Raw genomic sequence first — 27,408 nt, 5'->3', positions numbered from 1 at the left:
TTAGCTTTAAGGGTAGAAGTTTATTAGAATTAGCAATTAAGCAATGTAACATTCATCTACATGGAGCAAAAGAAGTCAGAAATCTGCCAATATGTGAATACATACACAATTATTCACTGAACTTAAAAAAAAAAGAACCAGATTTACACCTCTAGGTGGCTGTGCAGAGTGGAATAACATGAGCAACACACTCTGATGTAACAGTAAATGAATGTAGAAAATGTACAACAGAATATATATATTAATATTTCAAAATAAATGAAAAATTTACAAAAATGTTTGAAGAGCACTGGATATTCATCGTGAAAGAAGCTTTGTAATGCACTGCACTGCACCCGTAATAGTAGTGTGTTTCTTCTGATTCTAAAGGAACTACAGTACTGAGTTGGGAGACAAAGGTGCATGGCTTTTGTATTCTTATGAATCACTTTTTTCCGTACAGTGAACTTTATATGGATGACAGTATGTCTGTGGTGAAAAGAACAATTATCCTGCGATTAACAGTTTTGTAATGAATTCAGTTAAAACTTAGCAACTCAATTTCCATCAGAGGACACATGAAAATAAGTTGAGATGTGAAATTAAGATAAGAGAGAAGTGATATCTGGAAGTGTTTCCCTGTACCAAGGTGATCTTTTGTGATCGTTAACCAGCATGTCATGCTCCATTAGTGAAGTCCTGTAAAAGTGGGATTTGACCATCCCCATTGCTATGTAGGCAGCAGCCACTTTGTTGTCTGCCCTGAAATTAATGTGCCAAAAAGGACGAGGTGAGCTCAGCAGGAGGCAGTAGTTGTAGTTTAGATGGATAAGATAATGTGGATGGTGACAATCCATGGTTGATAATGGCAAAACGAGGGGAGCTCATGCAGACTGGGCCAGATGTAAGGAGAGTTGGGAAAATCCTCGGGGGTGGATTTCTCTGTCACACTGTGGCCCCTGGCCTGATGGTTGTTTAGGTAGGACAGAGGACTGAATAGGAAGATAAAACAAACTACGTTGAAACATTATTGCCAGATTAAGCTATTAATGTCCCACAGATTTTCTGAAAGTGTTTAATTAAAAATTAGGATATATTTACCTTTTAATATGTAGTCAGTCAGCAGTGTAGGCACCTTCTCACTGTCTTCCTTCATGGCATAGAGAACTGTATGGAAAAAGGGTTCATAGTAATTTTATATTTAGAACTTTTTGAATTATTCTCACAATCAGTCTTATATGGACGCTTACTTTTTGTGAGCATCTGCAGGTCATCCACAGATGGAGGGGTGGTTTTCTTCTCATATGGAATCACAGTGTTCAGATACTGAAACAAAGGGCGGGTCCGGAGTGTTTATCAGGGAAAGGCATTGGTGAAGCTGGTGTGTTTTTGATATGAAATTATTTAATCTTACTGTCAGCAGTACACAACACTGAACACAAACACTTACAACAGCAGCTTCTTAAAATGGGAAAGGTTGGAGTTTTTGAAGTTGTACTTAGTTGGGTTGTTCTGAAAGGTCATGAGCAGTCATATCCTACAAGCAGAAGAGCACTGTCTTAGTGTCTCATTTTTCATGAATTAATTTTATTTTTTTGGAGGATTTGTTCTTATTATTGGAGTCACTCTTGAGTTTTACTAACTTTTAAAGTCACTACACGAATTTCATGGCAATTCAGGCTGATGAGATACAGACGTTTCAACCCACTGCCACCTCATTGTTGTGTGTTGTTTTATTGACATGGTCAACACAATGCAGGACAGGTGTTTTGTTTCAAGCAATTGATGGAAACTACACTGCAGAGTCAATCTCTAAAGTATTTCTAGAATAGCCAAACATGGTTTGTTCCCCAAATAACAAGATGGTTAGAGACTGATTAATAGCTCAGACTGTTGACTGGATGAGTGTGATGGGAGGAGCTGCAGGTGGTGTGAGGAGATTCAGGATATTTATCCAGATGCCCATTTCATTGACACTGTCACAACAACTGAAACAAGTGAGGAATGAGTAAAAATTTCAGTCTCTAAATGTGCAGACACGTAATTGTACCCAAAATATATTTTGCTAAGTACTGACTCTGAGGGGCTGCACCGTGGCACAGTTGGTAGCACTGTTGCCTTTCAGCAAGAAGGTCCTGGGTTTGATTCCCAGCCAGGGGTCTTTCTGCATGGAGTTTGCATGTTCTCCTCGTGCATGCGTGAGTTCTCACCGGGTACTCTAACTTCCTCCCACAGTCCAAAGACAGGCCTGTTAGGTTAATTGGTCTCTAAATTGCCCTTAGGTGTGTGAATGAGTGTGTGCATAGTTGTTTGTGTGTTGCCCTGCTATGGACTGACCCTGCCTCCCGCCCATAGACTGTTGTAGATAGGCACCAGCTTCCCCGTGACCCACTATGGAAGAATCGGTATAGAAGATGACTGACTGAGGAGCTGAATACAGATACACACCAAACTTTTCTGACATTTACTTGAAAAAAGTGAAAACTATTTATTACACTACGATACTATGTCTGTCATATAAAATCTCAGTAAAAAGCATTGAAAGTTTGTGGTTGTGGCGTGAGAAAATGTGGAATAATTTAAGAGGTATAAACATGGAATAAAATGAAGACTCCAGGAAAGAGATATTGCATGTAGAATGATGACTGTTCAAACCTGCCTCAAAAAACCCAACTTTACAATCCTAATGAATCCTGAAGATTTAATGTTGCACCAAGGGGTCAGCCTACATTCAGATGAATTCAGACTGTTTGAATATAGTTCATAAGGAAGAGTCTTAAAGTAGCATTGTGTTCTCAGAATTCTGTTGAAAAATTGTTTTACTTTTTCAGTAAATGAAACGTTTTTTACATGCCAAGATGCCATTAGGGGTCCTTTAAAAAATAATACTAATGTTTGCCTAAAACCACTTGTTTCAAAAATTGCATCTGGTTCTGGCTTATACTATTATCATATACTATTATCACTCCTAATTTTAAGGCCCAAATACATTTTCCAAACAGCAGGTAACAGTTGCGTGGAAGACACCATGTGGTCTATACTCATCAAAAGACTTTCATTGAGTCAGTCAATCCAGACACTTCTACAGAAGCTGACAGGCTTTTAATGCAAGACATTTTTCTCTGTGGATTTCTCAACATAATGGGATAATTATCTTTGTATCAGAGGTGAATAGAAGATACATATCACTGTTTTATAAATCATTTCTACATTATGAGCTCAAAAACAAAGCTTTTTACCCGAGGTAACTATCGCATCTATCAATCACAAAATGAACTTTGTTGGTCTGAAATAGCAAGACAATTATCCTGTTATCTCGAGAAAACACATGAAAAATATTTATGGCTGCAGTTGGCTTCTGTACACTCCTACCAATGAAGCTAAGAGGTAAAGAGAATATTTAAGTATTTTTAACATCACCTCCCCAAACATTTAGCTTATATTCAAAACTTAGTAAAATAGGAATGTATGTAATTTACTTTGAATCTATCTATACGACTGGACTGAATTAATTAAGTATTTCTGAATATAACTTGGATCTGTTTGTTTTGTGAAGTATCCTGAGGTGATGTTTATTGTGCATTGGCACTATGTAGAAAAGCTGAATTGAACTGAAAATTGAATTATCCTTAGCTAAGAGAACTAACATGATGAGTCAGTATTACTTGAGATTACCTGCTTCTCATTTCCTGTGCTTCCAAATGTCTGTCTAATGCCCGTCTGCAGGATGTTGGAGAGGCCCTCCATGCTGAAACGCTACAGGTCAGAACCACAAACACACACACACACACACACACACACACACACACACACACCGAGTGACTGTTACAAACCAGTTGTATGTTTTCTTTGCAAGACCTGATAGACAACCTGACATTTGTGCAGATTTATGTATGGCATTACTATCAGATTTTTTATGTCTAGTAAATATTGCATCTGTAAGATTTAATAGTTTAGTATATTGACATAGACACCATTTTACTTTATTTACTTGGCATTAGCACAGAATTATGCAATCCGTGATAAAACCATAGTTTGTGCATTGCATGTAGGGAAAATCCATTAGCCATGTGTCAGTTGATGAATAGGGGTAGACTGAACTGGGTTGTTACTGGAGATAGACATTCCTATAAGATAATTTAGAGTCTAATGGACCTGAGATCCATTATGGGAAGAGTCAGGGAAGGAAAAAAAAGAGCTATTAGACTCTGTGATGTCACCTTTCTTTAATTATCTTATATAAAATTAACTTGTAATACAAAGTACTTTTAAAAAAAAACAACATTTATCTTAAATATTATGTTTTTTAAGCTGTAAGTGGAAAATCATCATAATTTACAGAAAATAAATGCTTAATAACATCAGTCTGTGTGGAATTAATCTATTTAATGTTTCTCTTAGTGAATTGAGTTACTATAATAAATTGACTTTTCAATAATATTCAAATTCACTGAATGGCCCTGTACTCTGTAACATTACCTTAACAGGCATGGTGCCTGTCTTCTGGCCGGTTGAGCCTGTGTTCCCTCCATTGGAGGACACCGTCCCGGCCCCCTGCAGACTCAGGGCTTTGTCACGACGTTTACGTTTGCTGCTGTCCCGTTGCTCCTTCTGCCTATTCTGCACCTCCATAAGAGCTGTGATGAATGTGTTCTTCACCTCCTTCTCAAACTCCAGCTCATCCCGCCGAGCCAGCTGGCTGACCAGCTCCTCTGAGTACTCACGGATGGTGGCCTCCACTCTGTGCAGTAATTCAACGAGAGTTGAGCTAGGCATGCAGCTGAGGCCTGCAGGACGGATGGGGAAGAAACAGACGAAAGGCAAGGCTGTGTGAGTGTGCAAGGTGTAAGCAGGAATCTGTCACAAAACCAACATGTCTACAATCAAACTCTACAGAAAACACAGAAAATGTTTTGCCTCTCAACAAAATTGTAATAAAGTCCTAAATATACAGCGACAGTTTCCTATTTGTACAAAGAAGAAATCCAGTGAAAGGTAAAATGTAAAAAGGCAACAACTAGTTTTTATCAGACTGGGTAATAAATTATCTTTATCATTTATAAATGTTCAAAACAAACAAGGTCCAAAAATCCTCATTGAATATCAAATCAAGACTCGAAATGTCTGATTCCACATTTTTGATTCCTATACAAAAACAGTGCTCAAAAAATGAAAAGAACACTTTGAAAACACGTCAGATCTCAATTGAAAAAAAGTAATGCTGGATATCCATATTGATATGTAATGGGTAATGTTTTAGGAACAAAAGGATGTGCCATCCACAGAGGGCTTAATCTGAAGTCACTGAGAAATTTGAACTGTAAAACTGATGCAGCAGGCTCGTATTGCAGCAACTTAAAATGGTACTCAGTATGTCTCCATGTGCTTGTATGCATGACTGACAAGGTCGGGGGAAGCTCCTTATGAGATGACGGATAGTGTAATTGGGTATCTCCTCCTAGATCCTGACCAGGGCATTACTGGGCTCCTGGCGAGTTTGAGGTGCAACCTGGTGGCCTCGGATGGACCTAAACATGTTGTCCCAGAGATGTTCTTTCAGATTTAGGTCAGGGGAGCATGAAGGCCAGTTAATGGTATCAGCTCCTTTTTCCTTCAGGAACTGCCTGCATACTCTTGCGACTTGAGGTCCGACATTATTATGCACCAGGAGGAACCTAGGAACCCCTGTACCAGCGAAGCATTTCAGAATGGGTCTAAGGATTTCATCCTGATACCTAATGGCAGTCAGGGTGTCAGGAATGTGAGTTGATGCTCCTCTGCTGGACAGGCGTGGTAAGGCGTATTCGTCACTTCCTGTTTTCACTGTTGCACTCGGTGGATTGTTTGGTGTGTGAAGGCTCTCTCGTTTGATCTGATTTCTCTCTCCTGTAATACCTCTTACTTGTCCTAATACATTAGCACGTTAAAACACATACTTTCTGTTGCTGCATTTAACGTTTGGGGACTTTTTTCTAGTAGTAGTAAAGGGTCGCTAGTTTAGCGTTAGCTTTAGCTCCACCATGGCTACCCGTTCGGCTGTTTCTCTCTCTGAGTCTCCAGTCTAGGTGGTGTAAAGAAAACGATGTGGGCTACATTGATAATTGGCGAACATTTTGGGGAAAACCTGGTCTGATCCGGAGAGACGGCATCCATCCCACTTTGGATGGAGCAGCTCTTCTTTCTAGGAATCTGGCTGAATTTATTCGTTCTCCAAACCTCTGACAACCCACGGTACAGACCAGGAAGCAGGGTCATAGTTTAACACTCCTCTCTGCAGCTTCTGTACTGCTACCCACCCATTACCCTATTAAGACGGTGTCTTGCCCACGGCCAAAATTGAATAGATGAAAAAATACTCTACAATGAGGAAATCAGGAAAATCTAATAAAAATAAACACAACTCAGACTGAAAAGAAAAATAAAACAATTAAATGTGGCTTACTGAACATAAGATCTCTCTCTTCAAAGACTTTGCTAGTTAGTGACCTGATTTGTGACAATCAAATTGATTTATTTTGCCTCACAGAAACCTGGCTGCAGCAAGAGGATTATGTTACTATAAATGAGTCAACTCCTACTAATTATTTGAATTTCCACATTCCTCGAAATACTGGGCGAGGAGGAGGAGTAGCAACCATCTTTCAGTCCGATTTATTGACTAGTCCCAGACCAATCAATAGCTACAACTCTTGAATATTTAATCCTTAGTTTTCCTCATCCAAATTGCAAAGCACTAAAACCCCTTCTGTTTATTGTTTTGTACCGTCCACCAGGCCCTTACTCCCAATTTTTAGATCAGTTTTCAGACCTTTTATCTGATTTAGTGTTAAATACAGATAAAGTTATTATAGTGGGGGATTTTAACATTCATGTTGACGCTGAAAGTGATAGCCTAAATTTAGCCTTTAATGCTATCTTAGACTCAATTGGCTTTGCTCAAAACATTAACAAACCTACCCACCTTTGTCTTTATTCTCTGGACCTTGTGCTGGCATATGGCATTGAGTGTAAAGACATAACAATATTTTCTCATAACCCTGTCCTGTCTGACCATTTCTTAATAACCTTTGAGTTTAATTTAACCGAGTACTCCACACCTGAAAGAAAATTTCATTATAGTAGATCATTATCAGGCGATGCTGTAACAACCTTTAAAGAATCTGTTCCACTTTTAATTTCCTCATTATCACTGAAAAGCACAGTGGAGGGCAATAATTCTGTTTCTGCCCCTTCACAAATTGATTCTTTTGTTCCTAGTGTTACTTCATCATTGCGTGATGCATTAGACAATGCAGCCCCCTTGAAAAAGAAGGTAATCATTCATAGGAGGCTAACTACTTGGTTTAATTCAGAGCTGCATACTTTAAAGCACGATGTTACAAAATTGGAGAGAAAATGGCGCTCTACACACTAGAGGATTCCTACTTAATCTGGAAAAATAGCCTACTGTTGTATAAAAAGACACGTCGCCAAGCCACAACAGCTTATTTCTCATCATTAATAGAAGAGAACAAGAATAATCCTAGGTTTCTCTTTAGTACAGTTGCTAAACTTACACAGAGTCATAGCTCTGTTGAGACATCCATTCCCTTAGCTCTTAGCAGTCATGACTTTATGGGATTCTACTTAAATAAAATTGATTATATTAAAAAGAAAATCTTTGACATACTCCCGAAGATGATTACTTCATCCTCAGCAAGTGAGACAACACTGGAAATAACTGCAGAACCTGATTTGTGTTTGGACTGTTTTGATCCTGTGAAGCTTCCTGAGTTATCAGAAATATTAGCTTAATCTAAACCTTCAACTTGTATGTTAGACCCAATCCCAACCAAATTATTTAAGGAAGTGTTCCCTCTGATTACCAGCCCCATTTTAGGTATGATTAACCTATCCTTAGTAAATGGATATGTACCACAGGCTTTTAAGTTAGCTGTAATTAAACCTTTACTTAAGAAACCTTCGCTTGATCGAGATGACTTGAAAAATTACAGACCTATATCCAATCTTCCATTCTTATCTAAAATTCTTGAGAAAATAGTTGCTAATCAAATGTGTGAGCATTTACACAACAATGACCTGTTTGAAGAGTTTCAGTCAGGCTTCAGAGCTCATCATAGCACTGAAACAGCTCTGCTGAAAGTCACTAATAATATTCTTATGGCTTCAGATAATGGACTTGTGTCTATACTGGTTCTGTTAGATCTCAGTGCTGCATTTGATACAGTCGATCACGATATTCTCTTAGACAGGCTGGAATATGCTGTAGGGATCAGGGGAACAGCGACAGGCTGGTTTAAATCTTATCTGTCTGACAGATTCCAGTTAGTTCATGTAAATGATAAATCATCTTTAAACTCCAGGGTTAATTGTGGAGTACCACAGGGTTCAGTACTTGGGCTAATTCTCTTTACTATATATATGCTTCCAATAGGTCAAATTATCAGGCAGCATAGGATACATTTTCACTGTTACGCTGATGATACTCAGCTTTACTTATCCATAAATCCTGATGAGCCCAACCAGTTAGATAGACTACAAGCATGTCTTAAAGATATAAAAACTTGGATGACTTTAAATTTTTCGCTTCTAAATTCAGACAAGACAGAAGTTATCGTCTTTGGAACGGAGTCTTTAAAAAAAGAAACTGCTTAGTCAATCACTTAACCTGGGTGGCATTGAATTGACCTCCGGTAATAAAGAAAAAACCTTGGTGTTACTTTTTACCAGGACATGTTCAAATTCCGTATTAAACAGGTTTCTAGGATTTTCTTCTTTCACCACCAGAACATTGCCAAAATTAAAAAAATCACATTCAGGAGTGACGCTAAAAAACTAGTCCATGCATTTGTTACTTCAAGGCTGGACTATTGTAATTCTTTACTATCAGGATGTCCACAAAATGCAGTTAAAAGCCTTCAGCTGATTCAGAATGCTGCAGCAAGAGTTCTGATGAAAATTAAAAAGAGAGATCATATTTCTCCTATTTTAGCTTCCCTTCATTAGCTACCTGTTAAATCCAGAATAGAATTTAAAATTCTCCTCCTCACATATAAAGCCCTTAATGATCTACAGGGGTTGGACAATGAAACTGAAACACCTGTCATTTTAGTGTGGGAGGTTTCATGGCTAAATTGGACCAGCCTGGTAGCCAGTCTTCATTGATTGCACATTGCACCAGTAAGAGCAGAGTGTGAAGGTTCAATTAGCAGGGTAAGAGCACAGTTTTGCTCAAAATATTGAAATGCACACAACATTATGGGTGACATACCAGAGTTCAAAAGAGGGCAAATTGTTGGTGCATGTCTTGCTGGCGCATCTGTGACCAAGACAGCAAGTCTTTGTGATGTATCAAGAGCTACGGTATCCAGGGTAATGTCAGCATACCTCCAAGAAGGACGAACCACATCCAACAGGATTAACTGTGGATGCAAGAGGAAGCTGTCTGAAAGGGATGTTCGGGTGCCAACCCGGATTGTATCCAAAAAACATAAAACCACGGCTGCCCAAATCACGGCAGAATTAAATGTGCACCTCAAGTCTCCTGTTTCCACAAGAACTGTCCGTCGGGAGCTCCACAGGGTCAATATACATGGCCGGGCTGCTATAGCCAAACCTTTGGTCACTCATGCCAATGCCAAACGTCGGTTTGAATGGTGCAAGGAGTGCAAATCTTGGGCTGTGGATAATGTGAAACATGTATTGTTCTCTGATGAGTCCACCTTTACTGTTTTCCCCACATCAGGGAGAGTTACGGTGTGGAGAAGCCACAAAGAAGCGTACCACCCAGACTGTTGCATGCCCAGAGTGAAGCATGGGGGTGGATCAGTGATGGTTTGGGCTGCCATATCATGGCATTCCCTTGGCCCAATACTTGTGCTAGATGGGCACGTCACTGCCAAGGACTACCAAACCATTCTTGAGGACCATGTGCATCCAACGGTTCAAACATTGTATCCTGAAGCGGTGCCGTGTATCAGGATGACAATGCACCAATACACACAGCAAGACTGGTGAAAGATTGGTTTGATGAACATGAAAGTAAAGTTGAACATCTCCCATGGCCTGCACAGTCACCAGATCTAAATATTATTGAGCCACTTTGGGGTGTTTTGGAGGAGCGAGTCAGGAAACGTTTTCCTCCACCAGCATCACATAGTGACCTGGCCACTATCCTGCAAGAAGAATGGCTTAAAATCCCTCTGACCACTGTGCAGGACTTGTATATGTCATTCCCAAGACGAATTGACGCTGTATTAGGCGCAAAAGGAGGCCCTACACCATACTAATAAATTATTGTGGTCTAAAACCAGTTTCAGTTTCATTGTCCAACCCCTGTAGCTCCATCATACATCAGAGATCTGATTGTTCCATATGTTCCTAACAGGGCACTTCGTTCTCAGACTGCAGATTTACTGGTGGTCTCTAGAAGAAGAATGGGAGGCAGATCCTTTAGTTATCAGGCTCCTCTCCTTTAGAACCAGCTCCCGGTTTTGGTCCGTGAGGCAGACACTTTAAGGCTAGGCTTAAAACTTTCCTTTGTGATAAAGCTTATAGTTAGTGGCTTAGGTTATCAGGGAGGGAGCCTTCGTCCCTCCCTGTTGGTTGGAGGTGGTGTCAGGTTTAGCCTAAACCGGCTCAGTTATGGTGGAGGTGCAAACACACCCTCCATCTCTGCTACCTGTATGACCCCCTCTCTTTTCCAATGGTTATAATCAGTCTGAGAGAGGGATGTATCCCAATCCTTGTGGTTTTTAGTATAACAATGACCATCAGTGGGACCCATTGTGGGGTGCCTTGAGACGACATTGTTGTAAATAAGCGCCGTTTAACAAAATAATCTGAACTGAAACTATCTGTGTGGTTATGCTGCTATAGGTATAGGCTGCTGGAGGACATAACGACCTTTTCACCCTCTTCGCTACATTCTCACACTACTCTCCAATTTTGCATTATTTGCTGTTATTTCAGCTTTTAACCTTGTTCTCTCTTTTCTCTTCCTAGAGGCTACACCTGACCTTTCTCTGTGTCTACCTGTGACACCTTTCTGGAGAACGGAATCATCCGAGCTTCTGCTGGCAACAACTTAATGCTCACCCTCTACCGATGAACCACATAGCCCTGTCTTTTAGTGTTTAACCCTTTCTCTCTCCTAGACATGGTGATTGACTGAGCTTAACTGTAACTAATTATATGTGCTCTCTTTCAGACTTTAACCTTGAAAACTGGCTCAGAGTTTATCTGTTCTTTCTTTCTAGGTGAAACGACTAAAGGAGTCTCTTTGTGTCTCTGCTCTGTTCTCTCAAACCCCCAGTCAGTTGTGGCAGATGGCCGCTCACACTGAGCCTGGTTCTGCTGGAGGTTTCTTCCTGTTAAACGGGAGTTTTTCCTCTCCGCTGTCGCTACATGCATGCTCAGTATGAGGGATTGCTGCAAAGACAACGCCAGTGACTGTCCACTGTCTCTACATGCTCATCTGGGAGGAGTGAATGCTGCAAGTCTCTGACTGGATGCAATCTGCTGGGTTTCCTTAGACAGAAAAACTTTTTATCCAATTTGAATAAATAACTAACTCTGACTGCACTGTTCAATGGTTAAGATTAATTGGAATGTATGAACCTGACTGTTGTGAAGTGCCTTGAGACGTGTTGTGAATTGGCGCTATATAAATAAAACTGAATTGAATTGAATTAATGTTCTTTCCTCATGATTCCATCTATTTTGTGAAGTTCACCAGTTGCTCCTGCTGCAAAACATCCACACAACATCATTCTACTACCCTCGTATTTCAAAGTTGAGATTTTTTTCTAAGGCTTGCCAACTTCCACCATTTTCCTTCCAATGTAACGAGGGTCATTGAGGCCAAATACTTCATTTTTTATTTCATTAGACCACAAGTCATGTCTCCAAAAAGTTATGGTCTTTGTCCCTTAGTGCATTTGAAAACTGTAATTTTGCTTTTTATGTTGCTTCTGGAGGTTTTCTTCTGAGGTTAGGACGGACATTTTGCACAAACATTCATCTCTGGAATACAGAACCCATCTTCTTTCTGAACAGTATGATGGCTGGACATTCCCATGATGTTTTTCCTTGCATATAACTGTTTAAACAATTTAACTCAAATATGTTTGAATGAACCTATCAGAAGCAATGACATTATCATCTGAGCTTTCCCCCATTGTTTAAAGGTACTTACTCTTAGAGTAAGTTACCTTCTGACTTCTGAAGGAAGTAATAACATATCTCTTTTACAATTCTTTCTCTCATTATTCTGACATTTAGCAGATTCTTAGAAATATTTAGTTAGGTAATCCTAACTGACCTGAAGAAGGTTGAGTTTAGTCTGGTTTATTGTCAGTGAGGAAAGTGGTTATGTGTTTTAGTCTTTCTATTCAGTGTAAACGTTTGGGTTAACACTGTAGATATTTTATAGTGCTAGGTATGACACCGATGTAATGAAATGGATACAGTTAGGTATAACAAACCATGTATATGCATGGCTGCCATTAAAGATTTGACTAGATTCATAATTTTTCCAAGTAAGAATTACACTTTATTAAGCATTCTGGATTATTTTTTGGACTTGGAACTCAGACGTCTCTACTTCAGAAGGCACAATTTATTACATTACTATAAACATGTGTCAAAAAGCTTAACTTCAAGGCAACAAATACTGCCATCACAAAAAAAAACAGTTCTGAAAAAGTTATTTATTTTTCATACAAGATACATTTTCTTAATTGCCCAGCTATACGGACAGTCTAGCTTATAATTGTTCGTGAAGAATGTACAGTATTGTTTTTATGTATTTTTCCTATTTGTTGGGTTTTAGCTTTTTCACAGACTTCTATATTTTGGTTTCATCTTTGTTAAATAAGTAACAAACCTGTGATGTGTGATTTTGTTTACATGATTTAGTATAACCTAATAAAGACCAGAACATTTATACTTTAAAACCCTTGACCTCAAAGATAATTTCTTCAGTGTAGGTCAGACGTGATGATGAATCCCAAAGTGTAAAAAAAAAAAATCTAACAAATCTGAATTAGTGTTGCCCAATTTAAAAAAAACAGGAACCTGGATCATTTTCTACTCTACCTTCATAGGAGCAGTTGTTGTTGGAGGCCTGTGACAACTGCCTGATCTCCTCCAACAAGGAGGGGTTGGTCCTGGAGGAGCAGAGGCTGCTCTCCTCCTCATCCTCCTCCTCAGTTTCACCAGGATCTGGAGAGTTCTCCATCATCTCAACTATCTCCTCAATTACCTGAGAGAGAGAGAGATAAATGCAGGGAGGGTTGGGCAAAGAAAAAGATTTGGGAATGGTTAAGTGCACACAGCTATATCCATTTGTGAGTAGCCAGTGAGATGCCAAACGCCTCCTTCATAGTCATTCATGTTATCCATTATTAATGCATGCACAGACTGCAGCAAGGTACAGCAACAGTGGTGTTAGTTAGACAGCTGTCTGAGCAGCTGGATCAGCCCAACACTACCCTGGCATAGCACTATTTTCATTGGAGGTGATGTAAAGGTCCAAAGCAGAGAAGATTGGAGGCAAAGAGGTTTGCACCGTTTGTTTTGAATTAAAGGTAGCAAAGTCATTATGGTGATTTAATAAAGAAAAAGGCAGATCTACTGAAGTCAGCAGCACAGAATGTTTTGAGAGAAAGCTTACAAGCTCAGATAACCTTAGACTCTGACATAGCCACAAAACATCCGTCACTCACATTGAATTTCTAATGGTCCATGCACCACTGACTTTTCTATGTTCCGAGTGAACTGACTGATCAGTGGTACAGTGCTTTGATAATTGCTGAACCTGTACTTGACAGAGCAGCTCCCTCAAAGTAACCGACTATGTCCCAGTACAGGCTCCAGAGGAATCATTATGTTCTGATTTATTCATGTTCATGAGCCTGGAACCCTATAAAATAATGTTTATGCTTTTAATAAAAAGGCATATACATGTTCTCTCTGCATTAGTTGTGCAAACAACAAGCAAACAGTTCTTAAAATCAATAAGTACATCAAATTTTAAAGTCACATCATCCATATTACTTCATGTCACAAACAGACCTGATCTGCTGTAATCAAAGGTTCTTCATTTATGCAGTTGGCATTCTCATTCTTCTCATTCATCTCCTCTTCCTCTTTTTCATGGATCTGAAGATCAGGAGAAAATTGTGCCCCAAATATTAAAGGTTTATTCTAGCTAGTAGAACAACAAGCTCAATACAAAACAGTTCCACCTAGGACTCCATTCTCAGAAAACACTCTACCAAGTTGTTTCAGGACTTCAAATATTTTACAGATACTGTTATATTTCCCTATAGGTAGGATTTAAACATCAAGGAGTTTGGTACTAACAGTAGTCCTGGACATGACTCTTCATGATCCTGTGTTCCATGAACCCTGTCTACTTTTAAGACTAAGCTTAACCCTTTCCCATATATATAGATATATAGATATATATATATATATATCTATATATCTATATTCAATTCAATTCAATTCAAAAATACTTTATTAATCCCAAAGGGAAATTAAATGTTGTTATAGCTCATATTATGAAGGTTTCCTCAAAGAGCCGTTGTAGATGCTCATGGCTGTGGGCAGGAAGGATCTCCTGTAGCACTCTATATATATCTATATATAGATATAGAGATATCTATATCTATATCTATCTCTATATCTATATAGATAGATCTATACATATATATATATGTTTATATATATATATATACAGTACAGAGTTGTAAAGAGTTGTCTTTATTTTCATAACTATGAATTAACACATGTGGAATTATATACTGAACAAAAAAGTGTGAAACAACTGAAAATATGTCTTATATTCTAGGTTCTTCAAAGTAGCCACCTTTTGCTTTGATTACTGCTACGCACACTCTTGGCATTCTGTTGATGAGCTTCAAGAGGTAGTCACCTGAAATGGTTTTCACTTCACAGGTGTGCCCTTTCAGGTTTAATAAGTGGGATTTCAAGCCTTATACATGGGGTTGGGACCATCAGTTGTGTTGTGCAGAAGGTGGATACAATACACAGCTGATAGTTCTACTGAATAGACTGTTAGAATTTGTATAAAGGCAAGAAAAAAGCAGCTAAGTAAAGAAAAATGAGTGGCCATCATTACTTTAAGAAATGAAGGTCAGTCAGTCCGAACAATTGGGAAAACTTTGAAAGTGTCCCCAAGTGCAGTCGCAAAAACCATCAAGCGCTACAAACAAACTGGCTCACATGAGAACCGCCCCAGGAAAGGAAGACCAAGAGTCATCTCTGCTGCGGACGATAAGTTAATCCGAGTCACCAGCCTCAGAAATAGCAGGTTAACAGCAGCTCAGATTAGAGAAGAGGTCAATGCCACACAGAGTTCTAGCAGCAGACACATCTCTAGAACAACTGTTAAGAGGAGACTGTGTGAATCAGGCCTTCATGGTAAAATAGCTGCTAGGAAACCACTGCTGAGGACAGGCCACAAGCAGAAGAGACTCTTTGGGATAAAGAACACAAGGAATGGACATTAGACCAGTGGAAATCTGTGCTTTGGTCTGATGAGTCCAAGTTTGAGATCTTTGGTTCCAAGCACCGTGTCTTTGTAAGTGAGCAGAAGAGGTGAACGGATGGACTCTACATGCCTGGTTCCCACCGTGAAGCATGGAGGAGGGGGTGTGATGGTGTGGGGGTGCTTTGCTGGTGACACTGTTGGGGATTTATTCAAAATAGAAGGCATACTGAACCAGCATGGCTACCACAGCATCTTGCAGCGGCATGCTATTCCATGCGTTTAGTTGGACCATCATTTATTTTTCAACAGGACAATCATCCCAAACACACCTACAGGCTGTGTAAGGGCTATTTGACCAAGAAGGAGAGTGATGGGGTGCTGCGCCAGATGACCCGGCCTCCACAGTCACCGGGCCTGAACCCAATCGAGATGGTTTGGGGTGAGCTGGACCGCAGAGTGAAGGCAAAAGGGCCAACAAGTGCTAAGCATCTCTGGAAACTCCTTTAAGACTGTTGGAAAACCATTTCAGGTCACTACCTCTTGAAGCTCATCAACAGAATGCCAAGAGTGTGTAGAGCAGTAATCAAAGCAAAAGGTGGCTACTTTGAAGAACCTAGAATATAAGACATATTTTCAGTTGTTTTACACTTTTTTGTTCAGTATATAATTCCACATGTGTTAATTCATAGGTTTGATGCCTTCAGTGTGAAGCTACAATATTCAGTCATGAAAATAAAGAAAACTCTTTGAATGAGAATGTGTGTCCAAACTTTTGGTCTGTACTGTATATACACTCACCGGCCACTTTATTAGGTACACCTTGCTAGTACCGGGTCGGACCCCCTTTTGCCTTCAGAACTGCCTTAATCCATAGATTCAACAAGGTACTGGAAACAATCCTCAGACACTTTGGTCCATATTGACATGATAGCATCACACAGATGCTGCAGATTTGTCAGCTGCACATCCATGATGCGATTCTCCCGTTCCACCGCATCCCAAAGGTGCTCTATTGGATTGAGATCTGGTGACTGTGGAGGCCATTTGAGTACAGTGAACACATTGTCATGTTCAAGAAACCAGTCTGAGATGATTTGTGCTTTATGACATGGTGGGTTATCCTGCTGGAAGTAACCATCAGAAGATGGCTACACTGTGGTCATAAAAGGATGGACATGGTCAGCAACAATACTCAGGTAGGCTGTGGCGTTAACACAATGCTCAATTGGTACTAAGGGGCCCAAAGTGTGCCAAGAAAATATCCCCCACACCATTACACCACCACCACCAGCCTGAACCGTTGATACAAGGCAGGATGGATCCATGCTTTCATGTTGTTGAAGCCAAATTCTGACCCTACCATCCAAATGTTGCAGCAGAAATCGAGACTCATCAGACCAGGCAACGTTTTTCCAATCTTCTATTGTCCAATTTTGGTGAGCCTGTGCAAATTGTAGCCTCAGTTTCTTGTTCTTAGCTGACAGGAATGGCACCCGGTGTGGTCTTCTGCAGATGTAGCCCATCCGCCTCAAGGTTTGACGTGTTGTGTGTTCAAAGATGCTCTTCTGCATGCCTTGGTTGTAACCAGTCTGGCCATTCTCCTCTGACCTCTGGCATCAACAATGCATTTGCACCCACAGAACTGCCGTTCACTGGATATTTTCTCTTTTTTGGACCATTCTCTGTAAACCCTAGAGATGGTAGTGCGTGAAAATCCCGGTAGATCAGCAGTTTCTAAAATACTCAGACCAGCCCGTCTGGCATCAACAACCATGCCACGTTCAAAGTCACTTAAATCACCTATCTTCTCCATTCTGATGCTCGGTTTGAACTGCAGCAAATTGTATTAACCATGTCTACATGCCTAAATGCATTGAGTTGCTGCCATGTGATTGGCTGATAAGAATTTGCGTTAACGAGCAGTTGGACAGGTGTACCTAATAAAGCGGCCGGGTGTATATAAAGACAGTCAAAGGTTTGGACACACCTTTGTCATTCAATGGCTTTTTATTACTTTTATTACTTTCTACATTGCAGATACATGAGGACATGAAAACTATGAAGCAAAAGTATATGGAATTATGTGACAACAAACATCTTTTATTTTTTAAATTCTTCTAAATAGTCCCCCTTTACTTTGACTTTTGTTTTGCACACCCTTGGCCTTCATGAGGTGGTCACCTAAACTGGTTTTCAACAGTTTTGAAGGAGTTCCCAGAGGTAGGAATACAAATGAAGACAAACCAGTGACTGAGAAGGCGTCCAAACTCTTAAAACACATTTTATTGGTAGTATCTAGATATATATGTATATCTATTTATACACACATATCTATATTACACACACACACATACACATGTATATATATCCATAAACCTAATGACAAAAAATAAAAAGAACAAGTACAAATTTCAGTAGAAATTTCCAAAATAAACAGTCAACCTCTAGATTTAAATTGCAGAGACCAAATAAAGAGTATGTACCTCGTGGTCAGAGATATTGCCGTTAAGTCCCTCAAAGTTAGGGCCGTCCCAGGTGGAGATGTAGTTGTCAGTTAGAGCATCCCACACTCTGCAATGCAAAACATACAAACATTCTCAAGAGGAAATATTGAGAAAAGTAAGCCTGACAACAGAGATGGACATTATTTCACCTCAGGCCTCAACCCAGTAGTGGGGTAATCCTCAAACAAGTTTTCCAGCTTCGTTAGAAAATATTAAGTCAGTCATGTCTTCAGCAACCTGCTGCTCAGTGTTTCAATATAACAAATCAAGGAGGTTAGTCCAGTGCAAAGAAACTTTGCAAAAGAGATTTTGTTTAAAGGTGTCTTTAGCTGAGATTAAAATAAAGCTTCTCACATCATTGTGCCGAGCGGTCACTTTCTGCAGCTTGTTGGAGCCGATCCTCTGAGGAGCAACAATAGAACTGGGAGAGTCTTGGAGTTTTTGTTTGTTTTTTTCCTTCTTTTGCTGCCCTGCTCTCACTGGCACACAGAACACAGTGGAGTCCATTCAGATGGCAGATTACCTCACCACTCACTATGCCAAGGCTGCAGACAGCAAGTCAAAGATTCAATACATCATTCCAGAAAGAAAGGTTGGGAATGATTTTTTTTTTTTTTTTTATCCGCCTATAAATTAAAAAATACATATCGGTTCATACATTCTACCTAGGTTGATGATGTCATTTTATTCAATAAAATTTTTTCAATTCAGTTTATTTATATAGCGCCAATTCACAACACGTTGTCTCAAGGCACTTCACAAAAGTCAGGTACATACATTCCAATTAATCCTAACCATTGAACAGTGCAGTCAGATTCAGTTATTTATTCAAATTGGATAAAAAGTTTTTCTATCTAAGGAAACCCAGCAGATTGCATCTAGTCAGTGACTTGCAGCATGACTTTTTGCTTATTCTGGGTGGCATTAAATTGGCCTCCAGTCATAACGTAAATACCCTTGGTGTTGTTTTGTACCAGAATATCTAAATCATTTAAATCCCATTCTAAACAAGCTTCTATGATTTCCTACTTTCACATCCATAATATTTTCAAAATTAGAAATATCCTCTTCCAAAGTGATGCTGAAAAACTAGTCTATGCATTTGTTACTTGAAGGCTGGACTACTGTAATGCATCACTATTAGAAAGTAAAAAAAAAAATGCAGTAAAAAGCCTTCAGCTGATCCAAAACACTAATATGAGATTTTTGATGACTCTGTCCTGGTGTTGTTGGTCCTGCAGGGTTTGAAACTCCATGTTACGAAGCTGTCCTGCTGTGTTTGTTGGCTTGTAGCCACTGAAGAGCAATCATTCTGTTTAATGCTCTACTTTCCATCAGCTTGTTGGATTCTGCTATATCTTGTACGAGGCAGCAACTGCAAGGATTAGGTCAGAACGTGCCAGGATGGGTTCTGAACCATACAGCAGAATAATGTAAAGGATTTCTGCTGGTTTGTGTACCTGCTGATTTTCTGTTGAATCAGATGAAGCAGAATTGTTTCCTGTATGTCATACGATCCAGTCAGCACCCAGAACATCAATACTGTCTCAGTTTCTATTAATAAATGCTTGTAGCCTGTGTCTAAGTAGCATTGATGGGACAAAATAACACCTGATTGAGAGTACTTGATATCTTTATGTTTTACTCTGCAGCACATAGATGGCTATGAAAAACATAAAATCATGAGTTTATCCAATAATCTGGGCCCCTGCACTAGTCCTACTTCCAATTTGTGTGCTAAAAGTTGCATCAGCCATATTTACACACACAGGGCTCTTTTTGTGCTCTCGGAAGCTGTATTCATTGATAGAGGTTCTCCTTACTCCAGTTCAACACTGCTTGGAATCTGACATTTATTTCCTAAAACTCTCTCTTCTCACTTCAAAATCAGGCTATATTTAGCATGATCCGGCTTCACAAAGCGCAGCTGCATCTGTATTTGTGCCTCAGAGTTTACACACTCAAAGGAGGAGGGTCTGGCAATCAGCTGGTAGAAAGGGCATGCCTGAAACAGAGCCAAAGCTAACTGAGGTGTAGGAACATTCTCATTGAATAACTCAGCATGCAGCTCAACAAGGTGGCGGAGAGAGTTGGTTGTTGACTGACTGATTGTTTTGGTACATTGTGTTCTTCGTGAAGAACCATTTGAGCTTTTGTTCTGTGCAACTGATCTACTGCTTTGGCCCCATTGAGTGTTATGAAATGACAGAATGGCAGCAAAACATTGTGTTGCCAAGTGATTAGCCTTAAAAGGAAATTAATAGATATTCATTGTCTGAGTGCTGTCACTCTAAAAGTGTTATTCTATTATATCAATATGTATGTCTTTTGTGATTGTATTATGACTCATATTTAATACTGTAATACATCAAAATGTTGAAATGCTACAATGTTTAAAGCCCAGTTCTCCCTAAACGCTCCTGAGTATATGTATGATTGTAAAACTCAATGAGCAGTCGGTGCTCATTTATCCCCTTACAGATGTCTTCTGTCTTGCTATTCGTCAAAATCAGAGCATCAGAAACAATTTCAATATCAGACAGACAGATCATTTTATTTATTACAAATGTAGTTTATGAACGATTATTTCAATTATTCAGCGAAAAACAAACTATCCAAACCAACCTGGCACCATGTAAAATATTGATAAATCATCAATTAACTGGGATTGACAACATGTTTTGTTTCAGTTTCAGTAGCCATAATCGGAACTGATTACTGCATGGCCTGAAGAATCAAGATATCCCTTAAATAGAACCTGTCCGACAACGTGAAGTAGGCTAAAAGATGTCAAGAAACAACACTGGCCCAATCTGAAGAAATTCAACAATAGATAAGAAACAAAGTTATTGATATCTATTAGTCTGGAGAGGCTTACAAACATTTCTAAGGCTTGCTGCACTGCAGGAACTAAAGTGTTAATCCAAATGATGAGGAAATTTCCCAGACGCACTTGGCTTTCTGAAATTACTTCAAGATGGCATTAACAACTCACACAAATCTGGGAGGTCACAGAAGAAAACAAAATTGGACTGAACTTATATAGCATTTTTGACTCATACAAACCATTCAAAGCACTATTACACCAGACATACATTCATCCAAGTGTACACAGAAATATGCAACTTTATGAAACTGTGTATCCCATTTCATCTGACATGATGCCAACACGGAATGTTAGATAAACAACTTGCTGCTCAGCTTGTTTAAAACCTTGACAATTTTCCGTAATTGACAGAACCATAAATTCTGCTGAGGGCAAATGTTCCAACATCCATTTGTGACCTTATGTTTAAGTGGAATTGTTGGTTGTGCTGCAGGACACTGATCTGAAACACACCAACAAGTCCATCTCTGAATGACAATAAATGAATAAATAAATTTAATTAATTAAGGGTTTAAGTCAAAGGCTGAATCTTGTTTCGCCTGATGTCCATCAGTTAGCCCTTTGAAAGAGTTGGGGGAATGGTGTCCTAACTGTTTCGTTAAAGGGAAGCTTTTTCAGGGGCTCACATGGAAACAAAGTGGTACAAGTTCCCCTCAGTAAACTTAATTCTAATGGGATAATAACCACTGTAATGTCATATTAGAGGTGATGCAATTTATTATGTTTGATAACAATGTTAATTACTGTTAATCATTGTAGAAAATAGCAAAAATGTCTTCATTTAAAATTGTTTACCTTACCAACAACTATTAGATTGTGTAGATTAACAAATCACGAAAAAAAAGAGTAGAAAACATAATAAAGTATATAAAATAAATAAAAGTCCATAATGTTTAGAAATACTTAAGAATATTTACACACAAACTATTCATCATTAGGGGCTGCACGGTGGCGCAGTTGGTAGCACTGTTGCAAGAAGGTCCTGGGTTTGATTCCCAGCCAGGGGTCTTTCTGCATGGAGTTTGCATTTTCTCCCCGTGCATTCGTGGGTTCTCACCAGGTACTCCGGCTTCCTCCCACAGTCCAAAGACATGCCTGTTAGGTTAATTGGTAACTCTAAATTGTCCTTAGGTGTATGAATGAATGAGTGTGTGCATGGTTGTTTGTGTGTTGCCCTGCGATGGACTGGCGACCTGTCCAGGGTGTACCCTGCCTCTCACCCATAGACTGCTGGAGGTGGCACCAGCTACCCCGTGACCCACTATGGAATAAGCGGTAGAAAATGACTGACTGACTATTCATCAATGTATTTTATGCATTTGCATGACAAAATAAATCAAGACATAACATATCAAGACATATATCTGTTATTTTAGAACAGTTGAAAACCAAATAATATATTGTTTTTAGTATGTTGGCATTACATTATCAAAACCTTAAACTCAATGAAATAGACACATTTGTCAACAGATAAATATTTTTCCTTTTTGTGCTCCCTAACAACCATAGCACATCAAGATATGGGCATATTAAGTCACACACAAATTTATGGTGCATAATTCCCTAAGCTTTACATTAACAGAGAACACTAATCATCTTTATTTGACTTTGAATCTCAATGGAAACCTTTTATAATTACAGCCACTATATATTTTATTTGAAATGAAACATTTCCAAATGTACAAATCTACTGTTAATTTCCAACTAAGCCCTCCCAGCCAGGAAGCTTGATCTTCCTTTCTGTAATGTGGTTGTGAGCTGTTTTCAAAGTTAGATGTGGCTACAGTGTTCAGCCATAGGTTTAAATCACTCATATTCACCTGCTGGGAGCTAAATGGATCCCAGTTACAGAATGACTGCTACAAAGTCATAGGAGAAAGAAAGTACACCCTCCTTCAGTTCTAAGGGTTTACCTATCTGGAAACCAGGTTCACCAGGTTCTCAGAAATCTAAACTGAAGAGAACAAAAACAAACCAAACACTGTCATTACTGATTCAACAAAGACTAAATCAATATGGAGAATCTATATGTGGAAACAATAAGGACACCATGGGATTTAGCAACAATAACTTGAAGTAGCCATTCTCTGTATGACTTCATAAGTATCCCACATCATGTTAATCAAAAGTCAAAGAATGTTGACTCAGTATGCTTTACAACATTGTTGTAAATATTGTTGTGCTTCATGAATCAGTTTAAGTAAAGCTTGAGCTGTTGGACACTTTGCCTCACTGTGGAGCACGGGTGTAAACAGATTTAACTGTTTTCCCCGGTCCTGAGGCTGCAAAACAAGCTCAAATCGCCATGCCTCCGTGTTTGACTGCTGACATGTTTTATTGATAGGCTCTGATTGCTTTTGCCAAACTTTCAGCTGTGTCTTATGGCCAAACATCTGTACGTTGGTTTCATCCATCCAAAGAGCACTTATCCAGAATTCTGGTTACTTCAGATACAATTTTGCTAATCTAAGCCGTGCTGCCATATTCTTTTTAAAGAGTGGAAGCTTTAATTTGGTAACCCTACCAAAGAAGCTATGCTTGTTCTGTCCATCTCTAATTGTGTCATCATGTAGTGTTTGAGATGGAACTCAAACTCTGCACGGTGTCTTGCATTACATGAACGCTGTACAGTGAGGTAAATGTGCTGAATATTGGCCTTAACAGCAACAGCTACTTTTCTATGTCTTTCTGAAGTCTTTCTTCCTTGACATGAGCTGACATCTGTATACTCAAGAGCAAACTGTCTTGTTCTGTCTTGCAAACTGGTTTTAGACAGGGGCACACACTAAATCCTATGAAAACAGTAAGGGTTTAAGTAATTTTTTACACACAGTCTTTCCATTTACACAATTTGTTCTTACCAAATATTGGTAGGGCAGAATTTGTTATATTTTTGACCACCTGAGGGTAGATTTGAACTATTTTAAAACCTGGTAAAGACCAGATCATTTGTTTTATGTTCCCAGATGTTAAAAACTGAGAAATGATTGGAAATGTGGCTTCTTTTTATCATGACTGTATGAATATTGTCTTCCTGTCCATCATTTTCCATCTCGTGTGATGAATTAGGAAAAGCTACGTATAGTTAAAAAACATTTATGTTAAGTGGTAAGGTTCTTGGAAATATTACAATAAATCACTCGTTTATATGACTGGATGGTTTGTCAGTTTCTGCTGTCATGGGTGAACGACTGTTTTGGAGTATTATCAAGCTATCATCTTGTTATTATTCTGCACTACACAGAAACATCAGCGAAGCTTTGGAGAAGCAAGAAACAAAATATATAAAGAGAAAATAAAAAATAAGAAATAACTAAACTGAAAATGTGGATTAGTCATATATCTAATTATGTATGGGAATTCTAACAGCACCAGTTTTTATTTATCTTTATTTTTCTCTTTTTTTAATCAGTTTGTTTGACCTTCTTTTAAGCAAACTTGTATTTCCAACATCAGATTAAATAGAAACCAAATTGTCCTTTTCTGGCCATAAACCAAAGTAAGCACTGCTAATTCTTTAGTGACCAGCCCTAACTAAACAGTAAGAGAACAAGACAAAAAATGTCTGAAGGTTGACCATTCGTCAGAGGTTTTGTGTCAGTAACTTACTCTTCGTCCTGCAGCTGTTCATCATCCTCCTGGTTGTGTGACTGGTTACGTATTGGTGCCAGGCCTTCAGTCTTGGTGTTGTAGTTGTGGAAGCAGACATTGAGTTTCTCATCAAACTCGTTGACCAGGTCCTCCATTGACTTGAAGCTCATCATCTCAGAGAAGTTCTCCAGCTCGGAGAAGTCCTCACGGGTGATGGAAGCCAGAGGGACAGTGGTGATTGTGGTGGTGGAGTAGGGAGAGTGGTTAAGAGCCAAATGGTCCTGGTCATCCATCCGGCAGGGCCGGAGGTCTTCAAACTCCTCATCCAAGCACACAAGAGGGGCTTCCATAGTGTCCCCTGGCAGGTTGGTGTCTTGTCCTTACACCAAACAGAAGTTAAGTACAGTTTAATGGACTCAGTTTGCTGAATATTGTCAAAAATTTGCTTCAATCATTAACCCCTGAAGGTGCCTATAGCACACAGGAGAAGATCAATCAGAGCTTAGCTGTCTTTGAGGATATTTGTTTGCCCCTAAGGATTTATATACTGCCTCCTAAATCATGTCTGCCTTGCCTCATCTGGACTGGCACCATGATGTCTAGACAAAGAAGACATGAAGGTAGGTGTGCCAGAAGGGGACCAGGTCCCAAAGGGAGCCCAACCAGTTGGCTTTACTGGTAAACCACAGCTAATTAAAAGCCCCTACTGGGACTGAAATGATGAGGTGTGAAAGATTCTGGGGCATGAAATCAAATGAACATTTTCAGAGTCCACCATAAATTACAGCCAGGCTCTCATTGTACTAGTCTGAATTTCACTTAAAATGTGTGCATTAGAAATATGCCATTTATTATTCATAATTCAGCAATTATAATGCAGTTTTAAAACTGGATTTAGACCTCTTTTCTAGTTTCAGGGCAAAAAACATCAGTTTTAAAAGTTAATGTCCAGCTAAGTGTGACTGTCAAACATAATTAAAGAGCTTCCTATAGTTTGGAATAGATATTTGATCATAAAAGCAAAAAATGATAAAAGAGTAATAGCTACAGCCCTCAAAAAACAAGAAGCATTTATACATTTTCAACCCAATTAAACAACAGTCAAACCCTGGCCAGGCTCTTTGATGCAGTGTCATTACTGCACAGAGGCCTACATTTCATCCTATGTGCTTTGCTGGACCGTGGCCTGGCCTAAGTGGGTGAGCACAGGGCAGTCCATTTAAAAACAAGCTTGTGCAAGCCTCTTCTTCCTCATCTCCCTACTCAGCAAAGTGCTGCTCCATCTGCAGCCGGATATCGTCTTTCACTGTCTCCCTGTTTTTCTCATCATGCTGTGCTGCTGTCATACTAGTTTGTTTCTGTTCTTTTTAAATGTATCTGTCAGACTTGGCACAGAGTTGATTATTTCAAATGTTTCTGCCCAGACAATTCTGCACAAATAAAATCCTGTAAGTATAGGAAGGAATCCTCCTGCTATGTTTAGTGGCAGATTGTACATGATAACTTCTGACTGACATTGCAATCAGTTTGGAAAATGTGTTTAGCTAAATAAGGAAAACAAACCTAAAAATTGGTAGTTGGCTTTATTTCTGCCTGAGAAACCCATTCTACAAGATACCATTTAAAAAATGTCGTATAGTTAAAATAAAAGATAAAAGCCAAAAGCCCATTCTGCTCTTGGTGTTGCTTATTTATTTACTGCTCACTCAGGTAAGCCAACCAAACATGGAATCCCTCCAACATAACATCACTAACATATTCTTAAAGGAAGGGGTTACTATGGTTTTTGTGTCAGCCTTTTACTGGATGTGCCTTTTGGAGTGTGTGATGGTCTCAGGTGAGTCTCCCTGCTTCACAAGCCTGCAGGTATGAATGAGACAATAAACCTGTGGTTATAGATCCAAAGCATTTATTCTGCTTTCACACAAGCAAATTTGTTCATTGTTTTAACAATAAAATACACTGCAGAACCATTCCCTGTTTTACTTTGTATCGTTTTATAATAGCAGCAGAAACAGGTTATTTTTCAGCTAAAAGCTGTGATTTCAATGGGAAACAGCAAGGTCGAAGGAATTTGTTGTTCTTTTTTTAATGTGGCTTTTAAAAAAAAAAAATGTGCTTAAATTTTACAAAGCAGCTGTTCATCCTGTTAAGTCTTAAAGCAGTTATTGGAAATTAGACAGAAACAAGTGCATTCAGCTCATCAGAGGAAGAAGAAAATGAGGCAGTGGGGGAGGGAAAGAGGAGCAGTGAGGAGAGAGGAAGGGGAGATGGAGGAAACCATGGTTACAAGACAATGATGACGGCAAAAAGGATGCACACAGAGGTCAGAACTCAATGAACAGACAGGAGAGTCATGGATGTAATTGAGTAAAAACAGTGATTACCTGCAGTTAGATGAACCGCTGATTATTCTGGCTTTGTGTGTGTGCAAAATCCTCTCAGACCAGGAAGATCTGTTCTTCTCCTCGCAGTAAAAGCCAGTGATGAGCAGCAGAACTTACATTCATTACAGTGTGAAAGAGGAAGAAGAAAACAAATTAGAGCTAAAGACGACAGCGTGGCAATGCTTGATCTGTGCTTCTTTCCTCACCCGTTTGCCCACAGCCACCCTTATCCGTCCTCCCACAGCCCGTTGTTTTCCAATCAATAGGCAGCCAGCCCAGCACCAACGGAGCCTGCGCACTGCTGGGCCTCTGATGACATCATTCCCCCATCCCTCCCATCCTTCCCTCCCTGCCTGCCTCCACGCTCTCTCTCTGCTCTTCCCCCCTTTGTTCCTTCCTCCTCTCTGTTTTGGTCTTTCCCTAATATTCATGAACAGAGAAGGGGGAGATTTGGGGAGACAATGTTTGCAGCATATTGTTCCAAGCCCCTTGTATTTCGGGTAAAGAGCTCTTCTCTTGTTGTTTCCATATACTTTGGGT

The 27,408-nt window shown here is 39.4% G+C and overlaps 1 protein-coding gene across 4 annotated transcripts; it reads right to left on the bottom strand.

The window, feature by feature from the left end:
• Nucleotides 1-27,205, bottom strand: fez1 (fasciculation and elongation protein zeta 1 (zygin I)). Of its 4 annotated transcripts, XM_047380026.1 has the most exons (12): nt 27,075-27,205; nt 26,869-26,980; nt 26,285-26,341; nt 24,500-24,860; nt 17,983-18,070; nt 14,056-14,142; nt 13,078-13,243; nt 4,459-4,766; nt 3,655-3,735; nt 1,230-1,305; nt 1,081-1,146; nt 1-971 (listed from the first exon to the last, which is right to left on the bottom strand). In XM_047380026.1, the coding sequence occupies exons 4-12, from the start codon at nt 24,829-24,831 to the stop codon at nt 955-957; spliced, it is 1,221 nt and encodes a 406-aa protein (XP_047235982.1). In that variant the 5' UTR covers nt 24,832-24,860; nt 26,285-26,341; nt 26,869-26,980; nt 27,075-27,205; the 3' UTR covers nt 1-954. The 4 variants fall into 4 exon arrangements, with proteins under 4 accessions (XP_047235982.1, XP_047235979.1, XP_047235980.1 ...); XM_047380023.1 differs by lacking the exon at nt 26,285-26,341; XM_047380024.1 differs by having other exon boundaries at nt 26,869-27,135.
• Nucleotides 27,206-27,408: the final 203 nt, after the last annotated feature.

This window comes from Girardinichthys multiradiatus, chromosome 11, assembly GCF_021462225.1.
Source record: "Girardinichthys multiradiatus isolate DD_20200921_A chromosome 11, DD_fGirMul_XY1, whole genome shotgun sequence".
NCBI classification, from domain to species: Eukaryota; Metazoa; Chordata; class Actinopteri; order Cyprinodontiformes; family Goodeidae; genus Girardinichthys; species Girardinichthys multiradiatus.
This window is presented reverse-complemented; position numbering and strand designations above follow the sequence as displayed.

Bases quoted from the DNA above. Each gene is read 5' to 3' on its own strand.
- fez1 (XM_047380026.1), bottom strand. From the start codon at position 24,831: ATGGAAGCCCCTCTTGTGTGCTTGGATGAGGAGTTTGAAGACCTCCGG. The intron at 4,767-13,077 runs GTAGAGTAGAAA...TCCGTCCTGCAG, and splicing joins CAACAACTGCTCCTATGAAG to GCCTCAGCTGCATGCCTAGC. The intron at 3,736-4,458 runs GTAATGTTACAG...TCTGACCTGTAG, and splicing joins CAGGCACCATGCCTGTTAAG to CGTTTCAGCATGGAGGGCCT.